This window comes from Panthera leo, chromosome D2 (genome assembly GCF_018350215.1).
Source record: "Panthera leo isolate Ple1 chromosome D2, P.leo_Ple1_pat1.1, whole genome shotgun sequence".
Classification (NCBI taxonomy): domain Eukaryota; kingdom Metazoa; phylum Chordata; class Mammalia; order Carnivora; family Felidae; genus Panthera; species Panthera leo.
In genome coordinates, this window is record NC_056689.1 from 3,464,677 (window position 1) to 3,485,737 (window position 21,061).

Consider the following 21,061-nt stretch of genomic DNA (forward strand, 5'->3'; position numbering starts at 1 on the left):
AGCCATTCAGAATGTAGTCTTCAAAGAAGACCCAAACCCACCTTTAGTTTTGTCTGCGGCTGTTTGGCAGAACGATTACTTTATGAGCCTGACTCTTGATGTGCATTTGCATGAAGCCACTGATGTCAGCAAGAAAACTAATAAAACACAGCCCATATTTTGTTTTGTGTATTGTTTTAATCAATACTCCCTCTGCTGGTTTAATAGGAAGAGAGCCCCAAGGACAGCTCATTTTACCAGATATTTATAGAATGCTTTTTGCTATTAGAAAGACATTAAAAAGTAAAGTCAGGAGTCGAGGCTCCTGTGAATTTATTAGCTTTATTTGTATAGCTATTCCTTTTTAATTCACACTGTTAATCTACGTAGGAAAAATCGGTACCCCGGGGCATTTCTTTTTTCCAAGATAATTTCACAGAAACATGATGTGGTGGTGGTAGCTTTGATTTTTCCATCCTTCCGTTCTGAATTATTTTGTCATTTTCTCTAGAAATTCAAAGCGTCCTCTCCTGTAAGCCCAACAACGGAACGCCGAGTGCAGTCTGTCGTTCAAGGTGATGTAGACTTGTACCCATCTCGCTGTGTTCTCGTTCTCTGCAGGCACTCCATCTGCACCGTGTACATTGAAGTGCTTCCTCCAAATAATCAGAGCCCTCCCCGCTTCCCACAGTTGATGTACAGCCTTGAAATCAGTGAAGCCATGAGGATTGGTGCTGTTTTATTAAATCTCCAGGTATGCTTCTTAGTAGATGCGTCAAGTTCTATGGGGACAATCTCGAAGGCTAGTAGGTCCGTATTTGGGCGTGGAGGGAAATTCACATGGCTGCCGCCAACACTCTAGTGAAGGAAAATTCCATCTGGAAAAGAGCGTAGAGGTCATATGGACGGAGGGTCTCCTCAGCTAATCTATTCTATTGATTGCCACCGCTGAAGGACTAACACGAGCTGGCACGGATTAGCGGCAATCGTTACAAGAAAGAATGAAGGGATTGAAAACATGCACTTGAACATTTTGTACTTTGCACGCAAAGAGTCTGCAGCCGACTATTATTTTCTGTCTCGGAGTCCTGTACCCCAGCAGGATTTATTTTTGCTGCAGTGCTGTATGGAGAAAATCGCTTTGGGTTCGCTGGCAGGCGGTAGGCACTCTAATTCCAAGGCAGACAACTTCGCTCCGTGGCCAGGGGCGAACCTTGTGATTTCTGGGCCTCGTTTGTTCATTTAGATGAAGGGAGGAGGTTTAGCTGATATTCCCATTTGCAGCTCCAGATTCATGGGCGTGTGAGTTACTTGCAGGATTACTGCTTGCTTTTCACTATTTATACATTCCTGACTGAGGCACATTTGGCCAGGAAAGGCTGCCTCTTCAACTTAACCTGCAGCTGCAATTCGGGCCGCCTGTGGTGTTGCTAATGGCCACTTGCTGCACAAATCCTAGCGTGACACCTCACTTCACCTGTGGATGTCTGCAGCACAGGGAACGTACCTTCTCCTGGGGTAACATGGGAATGGCCGACATGGCTGACCAGAGAGTTCAGGAAGCTGGCTTGACAGTTAGGAGAGAGTTACCGGGATGCTGGAGGGAAATCCCAGCATCTATCTGTACCACCGAATGAGGTGATATCTCCAGTATTTATTCTGTCACTTTTCCCCAGGTAACTAGAGAGAATTTGCTTTTGTCGTTCATTTACTATGAAAACATGTGGGGAATAAAATTATGTGATGGTAGACATATTAGCAACAAGGACATTTGGAGTATTTTAAGGGAATAAAAGAAAGAAGGGAACCACATAGTCTCTTTAGGAGGGAGAAAACAGCCAGTTAAATCATGAACATGAAAAAAATAGGAAAACTAAATAGGAAGACAAGTGCATTTAATGGAATGATGAAAATCTTTTCTAGATAGATAGACAGACAGATGGACAGATGGACATTTATTTGTGTAAACAAGAAGAAAAAATAAATAAATCCTAGATTTGTCAGATTCAGGCTAAGAAATTTTACATGTTTTACATTTAAATAATCCTTCAGAATGTGCCTTTGTATGATTTAACTTTCTATGAGGTAACATAATCTTACTTATGAGATGGTCTAGGTCTCATTTCAAACAAATCCCAGAAAGGTCCGGGAACAGTATTATAGAAGAATAACTCTACCTGTGAGTGAAAAATGAAAAGGAGTTGGTCTTTTTTATATCTCAAGTTTCTCTACTGCAAAAGCTGAGAAAATGCTTGAAATGACATTTCTATTCACCCTTTCTGCTTCTGGTAGGAGCAAAAAAAAAGGGTGCCAATTGCAGTGCTGTCGCTGGGGGAAGGAACGCGGGTGTCCTCATCATGGCATTTTTCATAAGCCACCAGCCATTCACTTTTGCTCATGATCAACTGAGATTGAATTTAAACTGGGGACCTAAAAGCTGAAAAGCTTCCGCCAAATTACTCTTCCAGAGACTTCTAATAACAACGCACCAGAAGTACCTCCGGCTCTGTCCTCATCTTTTTCCCACGCGGCACTGCCCACTGCCGCTGACTCACTGCTCAATTTAGAAAGACAGATTTGTGGAGAAATATATTTTTGAAGGTAACAGCAGCCTGGCTTCCGAATAATCTGTTCTGGCTGAGATCAAAGTGGTTTCTTCTGAGGAAACAATCCTTGTTTCTCCCCTTCCCCTTCCCCTTTTAAGTATTTCCTTTTATCTGTCTAAAAGCTGCTGGGGAGGCTGTGATTTTCCTTGGGTTATGAAGGCTGTCCTGACTGGCTGCCGCATCAAGGGTGTTCAGTGGAGAAAGCGACCCAGAACTCTGCTTTCCCAAATTCCTGTGCCGAGGACGGTCAGCATTAGCTGGCATTTTTTTTTTCTCCCAGAGTTGGTCAGATCTTTCACCAAAGCATGATCGTGCATCGCCCTGACTTGCCAGTGAGTCCTCTTAGAATTCCTAGATTGTGCCCTGGGATCATGGGACCATGGGAGCCCCCCGTGCACAGCTGTCCCCACTCTGTTCCGTCACGTCCGTCACTAGCCTGAAATCAGCCATGGTGGGTGCATTTATGCCACAGAAATTACGGGTGCCGCAAATCAGTACCTCTCACTGCATCCACGGCTGGTTGTTAATCCTTCCCAGCACACCACTGGATGTGGAGCTTAAATCAGTAGGATGAAGTAACTTCGTCAGCCTTCTGCATCTTTGTCCCTCTGAGATGTTGACATCCGCTCACACCATCACCATCACCCTTATGCTCGTATAACGATACTCATAGGTAACACGTATGCGGCACTTAATGAGATACGACTGAAGTTCTTCACTTACCGGTCTTTACGGAAAGCTAGGTTATATTCCACACACTCTCAGACTCAAAATTTCAACGATTTGCTACTAAGAAGGGTTATTTCTCCCACTGTGCATCCACCACGGGTCCATTCCTGCTCCATTCTCCACCATTTTCTCCCGACTTTGCAATGAAGGGGCTGCCTCTATCTAGGGCAGTGGTATTCTTCTGACAGAGTGAAAGGACAGACACAATAAACCACAATTTGGATCCTAATGCTTCTCCCAGAAGTGACGCCTGACCCTTCAGCCTGCGGCTCATCCATCACACTCAGGCACAGGCTTCTCCTGGGCCCCTCACCCCAGGGATGCATCATCCCCCGATGGGAGGCATGAGAGAACCACCTGGCTACTCTGATGTTGAGAGCTATGAGGTCTGGTTCATCGCTTGCCTTCCAAGTTATCGCAGGTAACCATTTTGCTAAATGCGTTATCTCTGCCGACCATGGTTTCCCATCCTGATAGCCCCCAGTAACAGTTTTCTCACCAGCTTCCCATCTCTTGGAACCATACTATCTGTTTTCTGGGTGCACACTCCACTTTTAAGTATCAGGCTGGGATCAGTTAGGATAACTAGGATTCTGTTGCCAGGCTCCATGTTCAGTGCCATCAGAAGTTGACATAGACTGTGCTGTATTCAGTCTTTGCTCCACAACCCAGCTGATGAAGTGGCCTCTGTCTAGAACAATAGATCTCTTGAGGTCAGTGTTTGCTGGGGAAACAACAACGAAATAAAACCCAGTTCTTTGTTGTTACCTACACGTGCTGCACATGATACCTACCATATTTATTTTCCCCATTGGCCAAAGCAATTCACACAGTTCCTCCTGAGTTAAGAGGTCCAGAAAGTATAATCTTCATGTAGCAGATGGCCTCAAGGGTTGCATGGCAAACATTGAGGTCAGTGGAACTGAGATGTCTTACCTCCCCTAAGAAAGGGACTGCCAATACTCCCAAAATATTTACTTTGAACATTAAAATGTATAAATTGATTAACTTTCATATAAATAAAATAACAATGTTAACACACATTTGTTTCCCCATTTGATTCTTAAAAAAGCCCAAAGCAATTGGAGCTATTATCATTGTCATTTTATAAATGGGGAAACTGAGTCACAAAAATAAAAAAGATGATTTTTTTTCCATGCTCATCATGCTTAAAAGTTGTACACAAAGGACAAAACCTACACAGTCTGGTTAAACACACGTGTTTACCCATACTGCTCCTGTGCCTGTACTGCTTCCTTATACTTGAAGTATCTGCAAACCCTCCGTTTTCTGTTCTTTCTCCTGCTCACGTGCTGGGAGGCAAGGTACTGCTTCCTCGCTGAGGCCACTTTCTAGCGTGGCTGGTAACCACTGTTCCACATTCAGAAGTCTCCTCCACCTGTTAAACACCTTCCCCCACCCCTGACTGCAGAACCCTGCCTGTTCCACTTCTAGACCAAGGGAAAAATACATATTTCCTTTACACACAGCTTATTGATAAACATGCTTTTTAGAAATAGCTGACTAGTTCATATGTCACGTAGTCCATTCTTACAGATCGAAGGTTCAAAGTTAGTTGTCAGAACACCAAATCCTGCATCACGTCCATTGTTTCTAATAACAAAGACATCAATAAAAAAAAAATCACTTGGTTCAGTAGAATTAGATAAAACAGAGTGTTTACCAAGTTCTCATCTTTCAAATTTTTGCCTCTATTATAATATTTCTCAGTTATTTATTTGATTTTATTTCTAATTTTCCATGTATGCATTGGGATACATTGTTGAAAGTCAACTACTTTAACCTGCTGAAAAACAGTTCTGTGTCCTCAGCTTTAAGTATAATGCATCATTGCATTCGGTTGTTACCCTGGCCTAGTGCGTAGGCAGATTTTGTCTTTATGATCTGGCAAATGAGGAAGTGGAAACTCAGAAATAGCAGGGTTTGGGAGCCAGAGTAGTTTTGGGGGTTTGTTTTTATCTTCCCCCCCCTTTGGCTCCTAAATGAGGACCCTGTCTACTACTATATCTACTAAAATAATATAAGATATTATTTTAGTTTAGGCTGTAGAAAAACTATTAAATTTCATTTTTCCTATTTTGGGGGGAGTGTTGTTTTTTTTTTATATTACATTAGTTTTGTGATTTCCAAAGGTTAATTTTATGATGCTTATGAGGGCAAAATATTTGAAAGGTTTAGGGCAAGGCAACGATTTATTACGTGGCCTCACAAAGAAGCAGTTAAGGGAAATGTTAACAATTTCCACTCTGACATAGAGATTATAGATAGAATAAGATTCTAACCTGGATACAGCACGGTTACGTAAAAAATTAGCAAAATTCCCAGATCCTACCTCAAAGAATTCCTTGTTCTTAGTAGAGTCCTCTCCAAGATGCCAAGTAAGAGAGATCCTGTATGGTTTTGGAGACCTTTACCATAGAAATAGGTGAGAATGGATGTTTTTGGTGCTCCAGTGTTTGATTTGTCCAGTGTCTCCCCGAGCCCAAGACTGAGAGGAGAAAATCCCAGAGGAAGTAGGGGAGATTGGCATCGAGTTCTTTAACTGAATGGCTGCTGGGACTTGTGTCCGTGCAACTACACAAGGGGGAAGATACTGGAAAGAGATGTCATGGTGGAGCGGGCAGTTGGCAGGAAGGCCTGGGCTGCTCCCCTGAAGACTTTGCCCATGTTGTTGGTAAAATGGATCCTGCCCGTTACCATAGACCTCAGAGTTGAGGCTGGTGAGTGTAGACAAAAATGAAGGGAACCACAGCTTGTAGAGAAGAGAGACATGCACGCACCCGGACGTACAAGAGGCCACCGACTGAGCATTAGGCACAGGATTCAGCAGACGTCACAAGGCACCATCAATCCTGAGGACGCCACTTGGGATCGAGCCCTATCAGAGGGAGTCTCCTGGTGCCAGTCTCTCCCGCGCTAATTCTCAGGTGACCTCAGCACAATCCCTTTAAGAAATGTGTTTTCCCCTCCGTGTCCTCTCTATACCAGCATTAGAAGGGAGCAAGATGGATATGAGCGAGAAAATCACACACACACACACACACACACACACACACACACACACACCACATCCCTAGAAACGAAATTGGTTTTAAAATAAAAAGAAGGTGTCATATTAGTAAGAGAGAGTTTTACTAAGTGACAGTTGTCGACTTTTCAGCTGAGACACAGTGGAAGAGGCCCACTGGACAGGAGAGAGGTGGAAGCGATAACACAGCAGCTCCATAGCAGCCTGGAAGAATTGAAGCCATTTACCTGCTCTCCAGGAGATTCCTTATACAAAGGAGGCATAAGATAATGCAGAGTTGGACTCTTGTACTTAAAGCGGAAACACCCAGGAAGGAAAAATTTCGGAGAGTGCGTGGAGGTGTTTGGCTCTGGCCCTGCCTCACTTCCGAATACCTACGCTTGCCTGCATTGCGTATTGAGCCAAGTGAAAATGAGCATTATTCTCAGGGCTCTGACTCTGTTTCTAACATGGGTCATTCACGATGGGGCACTTAGTTTCTTTCGCACTTCTACAAATAGTCAAAATATCCAGTCATCAGCTGTAAGTTCGTGCCTGACTGCAAAGAACAAATCTTAGTTATAAACAAGTTTTGAATCAAATGATCCATTCACTTATTGCTGATGAGGTCATCCCAAAAGAAAGTTCAAGTACATTTTGCAAATGTTAAGAAACACGTAAATGGGAATGGAAAAAAAGTATACTCCTCCTTGCACATGATACATTCCTTGAGAAATGAAGAATTGGGGCTGGGGGAAAGTAAGTGCTGGCAAATGTCCCTTGTCTTTGCCCATGCTATCTATTTTTGCTGGCACACCTCTATTTTATTGACATGTGGACTTATTTCTGAAAATGAGTGGTAGTGGAAACAATAATTTGCAGTGTTGATTTTTTTTTTTAACACATGAAGAATGGGTATAGTAGGGCATAGGTTAAGAAACTACAGCCTGTGGGCAAAGCGACCTGTTTGTATGGCCGTAAACTGAGAATGGGTCTTAGGTTTTCAAAGGTTTGTTTATATAATATAAACAACAACAACAAAACACAAAGAACAACCCTCCAACATACAATGGTGCCCACCATTATACTTAAACAAAGTTTAAAGGCACTGCTAAAAGAGATAAGGCATAATGTCCTTATCTGTAAAGATAAGATAATATGTATCTTTATAGACCTAAGACCTAGGGCTATAAAGTTGAATAAGTGTATTGAATTTAATTATTTAATCTGCATCAGAATATCTGAGATGGGTCTCACATTAGTTAGCTAGAAATAGAAGCAACATCAGTTGTCAGGATAACTTGTGTGTATATAAATACTTAGGTCAATATATATTAGTTAAATAAAATAATGGAGACTAACTTATCCATTGGTGCATAATAGAAAGCATAATTTTAAAAGCTTGGCAAACGAGAGAGATTATTGTCTTTGGGTTAGGGAAGCTGAGATTAAGTGAGATAGCATATAAATGGCTTAGCTCAATGCCAGAAATAAAAAAAGAAAGTGCTTAGCTCATGGTAGTTATTTTTTTTTCCTATTCATTACCATTCTTGCTTTTCTGTTAACTCATGCTATGATATGGGGTTTTAAAGTGTGCAAGAAGGTGCCAGGCATTTGGAAGGATGAGTAGGAATAGTGGAGTGTCAAGGAACACGGGACAATGGATACATTGCCAAGAATGAATTCACCTGCTTTATGACTTTACTGGTTCTTACATGATCACTTTCAAGTTAGAGAACAAAGTGACACTTTGGAAGCCCAAGAGATAGGGCTCAGCATTTGGAAGCTTCCCTGGCTTTTATACATCTAACTAAGTGCCGTAGAGCCCTGCTGTGGAATGGGGCTTCCAAGTCCAGCCATACAGCCTGCGAGTCAGTGCACTAACTGTGCTCCTCTCTGCCTTTCCTGGGGCCTGAAGTTCACTCCGTGCCCTCTGCTTTGCTGGATCTTGCAATCACTTCGATAGCAGTGTAGATCTGCCCACAAAGCTAATGCTTCTTTTCTTTTTGAGAGCTGCTTGGTCAGAGTTGATTTTATTTTCTTGTGGTTGCTTCTTGCCTCGTTACAAGACTGAAGAAAACTATTGCACAGAGAATGACGACCGATACTGGGAAAACTTCAGGCAGCCTCTGCTTTAAACTTGCATCTTGAGCTGACTGGCTCCTGCGGTTTGAGCCCCCTTTCCTTTTCCTGGCTCCTCTTGCCAGAAGCTGCAATGGGACAGCGGACAGCTCAGACGCAAATCGCAGGAGGAAACAGGAAGCAGTGAGAAGCAGCCCAAGAAGTCAGACTTGGCACGTCTGGTTACCTGAGGAAAAACATACATTTTTCTAAGGAAACTGCCTAGGGAATGAGTGTAAGGAGGTCTGGGTCAGCCTGCTGCACGCAGCTCCTTTTCATCGTCATCCATTCTTCTCCTTTTTAATAGTTCCAAAAAGTTGTAGAATTTAAAGTGTGTGCCTCAAGGAATTATTAATTTTAGTCCTGAAGAAAAATGCCTACCGTCTTGATTTGATACAGAATTGATCCATTTCCAGAACAGTTTGAAAGAAATGCGGGCCATTGTATAGCATGCCCTCTGCACTAACAGGTCCTGTCGGAGGTGCTAATTCGTTTCTCTGACATCTTTCAAATGTTCGAGAAGGTTTGGGGGTTCTTTCCTCTCCTTTTCTGATGAATATTTCTTGTATAATGGGATAGTTTTTTTTCCCCTGAAGATGATAACAGTTTATGATTCGTGGATGTTTCGCCGCTGGTGCCGGTACAGCGTGTATGAATCATAAACTCCGTGCCACAGAATCTGTGATGTCATTTATATTATGGGGATCACTTTGGATATGTCACTTGCTCTTCTGTCATCAAAGAAGCTATTCTTTCTGCAATCCGTTTCTTGAATGTATTACTGCAAAGATTAACACCGCAGATTATATGAGAATATGGCTGGTTTTCCTTCAGCTTCATAATGTATGACTTGTCTATTCAGTAGGTTTTCTCTGAGTTTGATAAGTGTGAGAAATGAAAGTCTCATTTATGTTCTTTATTTTCATTTCAAGTAGGGGGAGATACATTTTCTCGTCTTTCCTTCCGCTAGATTTCAGATGGCTCTTTCATCATCAGTGGTATCTGAAATGAATAATCTCACTGTGGGTGCCTGCAGAGAAGTGGAAACACATTGAACACGGATACTGGCCATCTGCTTCCAAAGTATAATTTATACTTTGTGTTAAGAATAGATAGATAGATGGATGAATAGACAGATACATGTTAGAGTAGAGAGATGTCTCACAATGCCAAGCATCTCCTTTTTGCAAAAATGATATCTGTAGTGCTCATTTTTCTCCTTTAAAGCAGATGTTCTGATATGTCTAAGTTTCCAAGGGAAAAAAAAAAAGTTCAATCCCCTTGACAGTATGGGATGTACATTATGTGAAATGATTTTTCATCTACAAGCATATAAATTTGTCAAAAATGAGAAAACACATTTTTAACTGTGTTCTTTATTCATATATGTGTGTTCCTCTTCCCAAACAGTTATTTGGCCTCTGTAAATCTTCCATAGACAGCAATATGCTCACAGGCATAAAGCCAGACAAGTGTCGCGAGGGTGGGGAAAGGAGAAATATAGGTCTGAGGCATTTAAAACAGCTAGCTCCTAAATTATTTTTTTTCATGACCTTCTTCCTCAAGAAGGAAATAAAAAATGATCCAAAAAAAATGTGAGCTGTTGCCCCAGAAGAGTCGTAAGCTATCCATGTTACCTCATAGCTTGCATATCTCTTATGTACATACACACGCTATGTCACATTGAAGTGTATATTTAAGCGGAGCTAGACTTTACTTCTGCTCAGATTTACGCTCTCACAAGTAGTAGGACGTATAGGAAATGGGTGAAAATTATTTTCTTTCTCTTTCAAAGAAGACAGCCCATTTAGGAAACTTGATGTGGTAGGAGAGATAAAGCCACATTCTCAAATGCTCTTAAAAATAATTACGGGCCTAAAAATAAGTTTAATAAGGTAAAATGGTGTTTTCTGATATCACCGAGCGTGAAACGGAAGTGCTGTGGCCCACTGTGCAGAGGGATGCAGATCAGGATTTGTGGTGCAGACGCAACGCAGAGGCAGCGATGCTCTGGCTGGAGAAGAGCTTTATCGTGGCCCCCCTCCTGCCCCATGTTTTCATCAAACCCTTGGAAGAAGACTTTTACAGCCTCTGGTCACCACTCTACCCATATCTCTGCACCTGTATTCATGTATTTTGTTTTGACTTCTGAGATGAAACATTAACACTCCTTGTGTCTATGTAAACTGTTCACCCGCATACTTGATCAGTCCTTCTGAAAGCCTCTGTAATGAAGGATGCGTCTAAGTGAATTACTAGAAAAATGAAATACAAGACAAAAAATACAAACCCATTTTTTTTTTACTATTGGATTTGACAGATAAAAAAAATAACTGTCAAATCATGTTTTTTTTTCCTAAACTACTCTAAGTTCTACTCCAGAGGAATTACTGTAAATTTCTTACATCATGATCCATAGTAACCACAATGCAGAATTGGCACTGTGACCTTGGACCACACTTTGAATGGCACTCAGGGACTGGCTATGTAGTTTGCAAGGCCCAGTGCAAAATGAAAATGCAGCCCCTATTAAGTGTGAGTGCTGTGCACCAACCCAGAAGCTCTTTCCTAGACTCTGCCCACTCTGGCCTACTCATCAAGGACGTTGCTCCAGAATCACCCTTTTACCGCCCTGCAGCAGGAACAGTTCTGGCCCTATCTGGTAGTTTCCATGGACATGAAAGTCTACGGTGGTGCCTCCCACCGTTTGCTTGTTAGAGACAAGCAAACAACACAAAACGCCCTTGATCTCATAACCCGCTCTAGCTATTTATCTATTTCTGTGCTTTCCTTCGTTGTGGAAACTACTCAAATCCAATATCCATGCTGGCTTGAAGAAGGCCTCGGTCACTGTCTCTGCTGTTCTGTCTTGACCGCATTACAGACAGGATTTCAAACACACCAATCACTTATCCGGCTCTTTTTGTCCTAGTGCTTATTGCCAAATCCATTTCCCATCTTACTGCCCATCAGCAAGGTGGGGTAGAGCCGATAATCCCCTCCTTAATTAGAAACTTACTCCAGCACACTGGCGTTCCGGGGTTTTCCCCATCCTCCCCAGCCACTCTCAACTCAGTCTGCTCTGACGTTCCTCTTCATTGCCCTGACTCTTAAAAGTTGGAATGCCCCAGTGCTCAGGCTCCTCTCCTCTTCTTACACTCGGTCCTGACATCAGTTCACCTGGTCTCATGGATTGAGCTTGTGACATGCTCATACCTGCAGTTCCTGTCTCCACCCGTGCCAGACTGTAGGGTCAGTATATTTTTGGATATGGAATAGGCGTCCCTCTTTGGTGGAGTTTCCAGAGAAACAGGCTTTGAGGTGAAGAGTCAGCTGCAGATGTTCACCAAGGGATGTTTTTGAAATCAACTCCTGTGGAAAGAAGAGGAACGTAAGCAGCATTAAGTTGAAGGTGAAGTGGAACTTCAGCTGACCCCACAGAAAGCTCTCGAGCTGAAAGAGCCCATTAGAGTTAGGAGGTTGGCGGGGTGGGGTAGCCCCTCGACACACCTGTGTGCGTGACTTGGGTGCAGGCTGCCTCAGAGCCCAGCTTGGCCATGGCAAGGTGGCTCTCGTCAGATGCTCTCAAAGAGGACCGGCAGTGCAGGCTCTCAGCAGGCAACGTTTCCAACACGTCGGGAAATAATTTCTTTATATGCTTGAAGGGGAATTTGGGAGGTATATTATAGTGTCATCACATGAACGTGATAAAAAGCATCTTATCCCGCAAGATCATGACCGGAGCCGAAGTCAGATGCTCAACTGACTGAGCCACCCAGGCGCCCCATCCTTCTGATAAAAGATCTTTCAACAAAGGTTTCTGAGTATAGTATGAAAGTGATGATTTTCATTTACTTCATGCCAGAGGTCTATTGCAGGATTCAAAGAAAAGTTTACAATTTTTAAATCTGCTCCATGAAAAGCTTTTGGTGTTTTGGTGCTTGTTTGTTTTTCTTTTTAATTGACCAGAGTTAAACCATTCTGCTCTTCCTAAAAGTTAGATTTTTTAAAAAAAACAGATTAATTTGAGATCTGTGTTTGAATGTGGAATAACATTTGGCTGAGCAAGTCTTTGATAGCTGCCGGTATTTTAATAGCAGTAATCAGTATTACCTTTAGTAACTTGGCAATAAACGATTCTGTGCGCGGTTTTCTAAACAAACCTCACAGTTTATTGCATGCCTCGAAGCTGCCTCTTGCTCTGCACTCTGTCAAGTATTGATGATTAAAGCTTGAGTATGCGAACGCAGTTATCTCCCTGAGATTTTGATAAATGAGACAAGAACAGAAACAGTGTTCCTGAGGTATACTCAGTAAACAGCCACTAGGTATCAGCTATGTAGGGAGAAAGACCAGGAGACCCAGCTGGGGCTGAGCAGTGCCTGTGGTCTTGCTACACTTAGCTGTCTGGAATTAGCAGATTCGGAGCAAAGTAAACATGTTTTTTAGGTAAAAAGAGATAAAGAATATTTGCTTTGGAATAGTTACTTCAGAAAATTGAGGAATTCAATTACATGTCTCTTGTTCTAGTTGTGAATACTTTTTTCTTTTACATGGATTCACGAAATCCTGTAGCAGTGTGGAAAAGAAAAGGAAGGAAAAAAGTCTTGATTTCTTTGATCCTCAGTCACGTACTCGCCTCGCTCCATACACACAAAAACAGATTTTTTTTTTCTTTAAAGAAGCTCCAGATTAAGAAAACATATGTTTCAAAGACAGACGCAGAATTATCTGGCAATAAAAATTAACTGAGCTTTGCAACAGTTGTTCCCCACTACCTACCCCCAAATGAAACAAGATAATTTTGATTTCGATAAACAAATGATTACAAAGAACAGTAAGGCTTGATTGCAACCACAGTTCTAATTTAATCAGTGCGAGTGGGGTGATGTGAATCAGAAGTCGCCTTTGTGAGTCAAGAAGAAAAACTCAAAAGATTAATGCCAAAAATAGCCAGCTGAAAAGACCCGCTGTTCACATTCCTCTTTCCTTGTTTGATTTTAGTTTTTACAATGAATATGTGTATATTAATAGGTGCAATCATATCGTGCATGCTATTTCTTCTTTATGCAGCTTTCTTTTCTATTTTCTGTTTTTGCTTCACTTCCCACTTATCTGTCCCCTTCCCTCCACCAAACCTGCCAGCCCTTCATCATGAGGGAACTCCTGTTCACCAGGTGCTGTGCATCTTCCTGGATTTTTCCTATCCTGGTCCTATATGATTGTGTAAGGCACAGAAGTGTGTGTGTGTGTGTGTGTGTGTGTGTGTTTATATATGAGCACAGAAAGGACGTACACACATGATATACATATAGATGTTTTCACTATTGTCATCATACACATACATTTATGGTAATTTTTCTTGGAGATGATATAAAACTTGACAACCGTTCAAAAACATTGGAAAATAAGTTACCAGCACCATGTGCCATCGCCAAGTACAATTTCTAATTCTTGTGAAGAGTTTAGTCTCCTATTAACCACCACGCACCTGCAGCTGTTGGAATTCGGAAATAACTTTGATACGTCACCACAGTCTTGCCCTGTGACTCCATTCAACTTTTGTGGGTTACACTTATAATATCCTTCAGAGCAAAACAACCCATCACATGGGACCGTTACCTATCATGCCTTGTTGTTCTCCTCAATCTGCAACAATACTCCGTTGATACTTTTGAAGACTACAGGTTGCTTATTTTGTACGTTTTCCCTCTATTTGGTTCACTGGTGTTTCTCAATGATGGGTTATGTATATTTCGGCAAGAATATGCCGGAAGTGATGCTGCATTAACCTCATTGCGTCCTGTCACATTACATGTGTCCCATTTCAGGGAATATTACTGTCGACAACCTGATCTAAGTTGCATCAGCCTTCAAGTGTGTTAATGACTTACCTTGAGATTACGTGAACATTCTTCCCTCGTTTATTTTCACTCATTTTTAACATCTTGATGTTCTTTGAATTATTGTTATGATTGTTGCCAAGTGCTGATTTTCTGATGTCATCATCTCTTCGACATTTGTTAGTTGGCACTCTGCTAAAAGGAAAGCTATCTTATTCATCTTAGTTAATTATAATCCATTACAGTCATTATTTATTCTGAGGTTCAGATTGTCCCAGAATTAGTCTTGGCGAGCCCATTCAGGCAGGCTCTTGTGTCCTTTTAGCACGCCCCGTCGTGTTTGGAGCACCTGGCTACTTTCTAGCTCAGCAAGGTGGTCCAGATTCATCTTATACTTCCCTTATCCCAGCCCTGGGTCTAACCATTTCTTGACAAAGTTCTGGTTTCTTTAAGTGGGAATGGAATTTAGAAACCAAGTTGGGGCACCTGGGTGGCTCTGTTGGTTAAGCATTTGACTTCAGCTCAGGTCATGATGGGCTCATCAGTTTGAGCCCCCATCAGGCTCTGTGCTGAAGGCTCAGAGCCTGGGGTCTGCTTCAGATTCTGTGTCTCCCTCTCTCTCTCTGTCACTCATCCACTCATGCACCACCCGTCCCCTCTCTCTGTCAAAAATAAATAAACATTAAAAAAAAAAAAAGATCTGAGGGCACAGAATGTTCTCCGCTATCAGATATCTCTGCTTGCAGTCCTCCTCAATGACCAAAGCTCGGCAATATATGGATGTTAATATATGTGTATGCACACATGTACTCAAGTACACATATGTCCACGTGCCAGTACATAGGCGTGTACAATATATACACATACGCTTATTTGCATCTGTATTAATGTTACACCTCCATATTTTTCTGCACACGTACATACATATGCATATTGCATGCAATATTGTATGTATACATTTTTATATATTGTGAAATAGCATATATATAAAACCATTAGTTCATACTAGTAACTGTCACAATGAGAAAACTGGCCCTTATTATCTTCAGTAAATTTACTTACTGGAGGTAACCAGCCTCCTGTTTCTGACCTCCATACTGATGTCCTCTTCACCCCACTCATATTCTAATGCCACTTACATGACCTCCCCTCCTCTCCTCCTGCAGGCGTGTGCCCCACATCCTGCGTGGGCTCTGGTGGGCTGGGCAGGACGATGCAAACACCTTCCCACTGAATGGTGGCTTCTTCATGCCACCTGCGCCGTGACATCCCACTGTAGATTGTCCAGCCCCTTCCCACGCAGACGGCATCATCACCTCCTAGCACAACACCCCCACGGCAGCCCAGGCAATGCCCTCATCATCCTGTTGGAGCTTTGCAGCCACACCACGCCACAGCTCCCTCCCACAGAAGCCCAGCTTATTTGCCCCGGGTTCTACCATTAATTCCAGGCATTGCGAGTGCCTTCCTTCACCCTGCTTGGGTTTGGATGCCCTGTGACAAGCCGCCAACACCCACCAGGCTCCTTCTGACTCCCCACATCAGTCAGTTCCAACAGTGTTTTGGAATTTTCAAATTGCAGTGTTTCTGCTGCTCTCATTAAAGTTATACCTAAGGATTTTGTTTTTTAATTTTATGAAGTGGCATTGTTTTCTTCGTATCATTTTTGATTGTTTGTCACAATATATAGAAATACTATGGATGTTTTTATATTGGTCTCATATCCTTCATCCTTTCTGAACTCGTTTGTTATTAGTCTCATAGTTTTTGAGTGGATTCTTCAGTATTTTCTTTTTTTAATGTTTTTAAGTTTATTTATTTTGAGAGAGAGTGAGTGGGTGAAGGGAAGGGGGGGAGAGAGAGAGGAAGGGGGGGAGAGAGAGAGAGAGAGAGAGAGATTCATTCCAAGCAGGCTCTGTGCTGCCAGCACAGAGCCTGATGCGGGGCTTGAACCCACGAAAACATGAGATCATGGCCTGAGCCAAAACCAAGAGTCAGACACTTACCTCGTGAGTGAACCCCCCAGGTGCCCTAGGATTTTCTGTTTAAAAGGTATCATCTGCCAAATGGAGGTGATTGTACTTCCTCCCTTCCAAGATGACTTGTATGTTTTTTTTTTCTTGCCTAATTACCCTGGCTACAACTTTCAGTAGAATGTGGTAATAGTTTTTAGTATAAATCTTTGTTTTATTCCTGATCCTGGGGAAAACCGTTAGTCTTTCAACATCACTAGAGTGCTAGTTAGGAGTTTTGTGTGATTGTCCTTTGTCAGTGTGAGGAAGTTCCCTTAAATGCCTTGTTTATTAAGCATTTCTATCACAATAGAGTATTGCATTTTGTCAAATGCTTTTTCTGATTTTTCTAAGATGATACTTTTTTTGGAAAAAATGTATCTGTTTATTACATTAATTGATTTTCTTCCGTTAAAAAGCAACTTTGCATACCTGTGACTAATCACATTTGGTCTTTGAGTATAATAATTGCTATATATTGCTGAATTTGAGTTGCTAGTATTTTGTTAAGGATTTTTACTTCCATATTTATAAGATAGACTGATCTATAGAATTCTTTTCTTGAGTTACCTCTGTCTGGTTTTGGTAAGAGGGTAATACAAGCCTCCTAAAATTAGTGAGTGTTTCCTCTTGTTTTACATTTTAGAAGAGATTGGGAAGGTGCTGTCAGTTCTTTACATATTTGGTAGAATTCACTAGTAAACCCATTTGGGCCTTTTCTTTTTCTTTCTTTCTTTTCTTTTTTTTTTTTTTTTTTTTTTTACATTTATTTATTTTTGAGAAACAGAGAGAGACAGAGCACAAGCAGGGGAGGGGGGACAGAGAGAGACAGGGAGACACAGAATCTGAAGCAGGCTCCAGGCTCTGAGCTGTCAGCACAGAGCGCAACATGAGGCTCAAACCCATGAACCGTGAGATCATGACCTGAGCCAAAATTGGACACTCAACCGACTGAGCCACCCAGGTGCCCCTGGGCATTTCTTTTTATGGAAGGTTTTTTTTGTTGTTTTGTTTTTAAGATTGCTAATTTAATCTTTTTTATTCATTATATGTCTATCCAGCTTTTCTTTATCATCTTGAGTCAGTTTTGGTAGTTTGTGTACTGCTAGGGATTTATTCATTTTATCTAGTTTATTTAACATGTTGGGTTACAGTTTTTCATCCCATTTTTTTCTAAAATCTGCTTCATTGCTGTGAAGCCAGTAGTGATGTTTCCTCTTTTGTTTCTGATTTTAGTAATTTGAATCTCTTTTTTTTCTTTATCTGACTAGAATTTTGTTGATTTTGTTGATCTTTTCAAAATACCAACTTTTGACTTCATTTTTTTTCTAATGCTTTTCTATTTTTATTTTATTAATTTCCACTTTAATTTTTATTTTTTTTTACTTCTGCTTACTTTAGGTTTATTTTACTCATATTTTTCCATTGTCCTAAGGTGCAAATTTATTGTCTTGAGAACTTACCCCTTTTTAGACATAGATGCTTACAGCGATTAATGTTTTTCCAAGAGCTGCCTTATACTACTGCATAAGTTTTAGTGTGGATTTTTGTAATTTTTTTTAAAATTTATTCATTTTGAAGTGTTTTCTAATTCCCTTTCTATGATCTTCTGAGTACATGTTTAATTTCCGCATGGTTGTCAAACTTTAGACTGTATGTTATTGGTTTCTAATTTTATTCCATTGTGGACACAGTAAAAACAGTAGACCATAGGCACTGGGTTTCTGAAACATGGGGTGACAGGGGATCAGAAGGAATGATGTTGGCCTGTCCCTCCTGGGCAGATACCATAGGCGGAGACTGGAGCTGTGGGAGAGGAGTCCTGTGATCCTGCATGCACCTGCTAAGAGGGGAGCTTCTGTCATGCTGTGCTGGCTGAGACTTGGAGGGAAAAACAACTTGTAGCTCAAATTCCACAGACTGTTCCTCTTCTAACTGAGGTTTCATAGTTTTTTTTTAGTAAACATTTCTCCTATTACTGTGTGTTCGTAGTACAACTTCCAGAGACTTTTAACTTTTTAAATATTTTTTAGTAGTCATGGTTGTTTTTGTGGGAGATCCACAGAGCTCCTCACTCAGCCATTCCTGAAGTATTGCCCTTGTGTGCTCTGTTCCTGTTAATTTTTGAATGGATGTATCATCTGCAAAAAGTATTAATAATCTTTACATGCAAGGTCTGTTTATTGGCTTAGAATAATTTGTATTGGGTATTATTTGTAGTGAATTATGGATATCACTGAATTTGTCCTTTTTAGCTCCAAGTATCAAGGACTTTTTTCCCCATCGTTTCTGTATGCTCACCCTGACCCCAGCCCATCCCTCCCCTTCCAAGAGTAATTTATTAATTAACCAAGGTCACATTTTCTGATGCATTCTGATCAAACATTCTGATACATATGTGGTTAGGAGGAATTTGTATGTTTTAGGTTTAAATTTTATGTCTTGCTGATATTGGTAACATATCATGTGTGCTACATGGTCCAGCCTTCCATGGAGTGAGTTCTATTGATGACCGAAGGATACTCTCTTTAAAAACACTTTGCAGGGGCGCCTGGGTGGCTCAGTCGGTTAAGCGGCCAACTTCGGCTCAGGTCATGATCTCACAGTCCATGAGTTCGAGCCCCGCGTCAGGCTCTGTACTGACAGCTCAGAGCCTGGAGCCTGCTTCGGATTCTGTGTCTCCCTCTCTCTGACCCTCCCCCCTTCATGCTCTGTCTCTCTCTGTCTCAAAAATAAATAAGCATTAAAAAAAAATAAACTAAAAAAAATTAAAAAAAATAAAAACACTTTACAGATTTTTTTCCTAAATCTGTATGATGCATTTTTAGTCTTGCTATTAACATCAATAGTAAGTGTATATTAAGTGTATGCTATGCACTGGATAGATACAAACTATTTTACCACTGTGTAATCATCATACCAACTCTGAATTGGATGCCATTCTATTTCAGCATCGTACAGGCAGTCCTGGAGGCATAAACAGGTTTAGCAATTCACATAGCTAATAAGTGACAGATTTCACCCTTATTTTATTTTTTTTTTTTTGCTGTAAAACTCAAGATTTTTAGCTACCAAATTAAATTAATTTCCTTAGATAATACTTTCTGTCTGAATAGAATTCTAGAGTTTTCTAAACATCTATTTCCTCATCTGATTCTACATTCACTACATAGACTTCCCATTTCAACTGTTGTTTATCCATTTTTGTGGTTGCAAATGTCACTTCAGAGGCAGAGCCCAGTTCAGGTAGTTAAAAGTGACATAATTGAGACTAGGTCCTCAATCTTATGATTACTAGCTCTAGGTTATTTTTTTAATGTTTATTTATTTATTGTTGAGAGAAAGAGAGACAGAGAGAGAGCGCTAGCAGGGAGGGGCAGAGAGAGAGGGAGGGAGAGAATGCCAAGCAGGCTCCACACTGTCAGCGCAGAACCTGTCTTGGGAACAGCCTCACGAACCATGAGATCTTGGCCTGAGCCCAAATCAAGAGTCAGATGCTTAACCAACTGAGCCACCCAAGCACACTTCTGGGTTATTTTTTATAAGTATAGGCTTAACCAAAGCATACTGAACATTATTTAACTCTTTCTCAGTATTAATATCACAAATGATCAGAATTTTCTCAAAGGTAGAGACTATAATGCGTAACATATAATTCCTTATTCCTAACATTAAATATGTTCTCTAAAATGGTTGCCCAATACATTTTTGGCTTAATGAACTCAGTATAATGTGATTACTAGTTTCTAAATTAGATTCTATATTTATATCAACAGATGTTATTGTGGTACATGCGGCTTAATGGGTCTCTATGCTTCTTGATACCTATGCTCTTTGTAAAGTAGATTTTTCTGCCCCTTTCCCTCAGTACCGTCAGAGCATGAGCTATATACTTCATTCAGTTGGCCTGGCCGTATTAACTCCACTATTTTGAAAATCTGGTTTTAATGTGCTGAAGTCTGGGAACTACAGTATGTAGGCTGTGGGGAATGCTTGAGAAATCCTTGAACTAGTGTGCAAGAGTTCAAGTGTAGGCTTTTTTTGTCTTCAGATCTCCACAGGCCTGGAAACACACCACACACACACAGACACACACACACACACACAGACACACACACACACACACACACACACACACACATATACTTCAATTTATTTAAAACTGAACAAGAGTCATTTTGTTTAGCTATTTTAGCATTAAAACTGTTGTTTCCTATTTGTATTTATTCATTTTATTAGCAAGTGTTGAGTGTTGAGAACTGGCCAGAACTAAATATCTTTCCACAATAATTAGACTATCTTTAGAAATTATCACTAGCCGCCAAGAGGCAGTAGTAAGAGAGGGCTAGTGTTCACTGTCACAACATGCTACTGCTTAGAAAATTATGTCTCAAGCCAAATACTCTTACACACAAACTTGTATATCAGCAAGCAAGATATTCCTTTCATGTGCCTGAGAAGATTTTACGCTTAAGTTCACTTTAGACAAACTGAACAGTATTTTAGAGAGAGCTTGGTTAATGTTCTATTTAGTTTCAGGCAACAAGAAACTGAGTCATTAGATTGAACCCATGCTCTAGTGGAATCAACTTTTGGGGACCATTCCAAATGACAAAGGACTCCCTGGGTTCTTACACTTTGTTCATATAATCTACCTATCTTCAATTATTACTTATTTATAGCATTTATTAATGTAATAAGCAAATCTTCTGGGGTTATAGATAAAGATAACTGAAACGTTGA

General features: G+C 40.9%; 1 protein-coding gene across 6 annotated transcripts in view; it reads left to right on the forward strand.

Annotated features, from left to right (window-relative positions):
• The window catches only part of PCDH15 (protocadherin related 15), an 836,749-nt gene that overhangs the window by 542,647 nt on the left and 273,041 nt on the right, over positions 1-21,061 (forward strand). For all 6 annotated transcript variants that reach the window (XM_042907891.1, XM_042907887.1, XM_042907888.1 and 3 more), the window contains one exon: positions 601-733. In XM_042907891.1, coding sequence (XP_042763825.1) covers positions 601-733 — 133 coding nt within the window. The remainder of the gene's footprint in view (positions 1-600; positions 734-21,061) is intronic.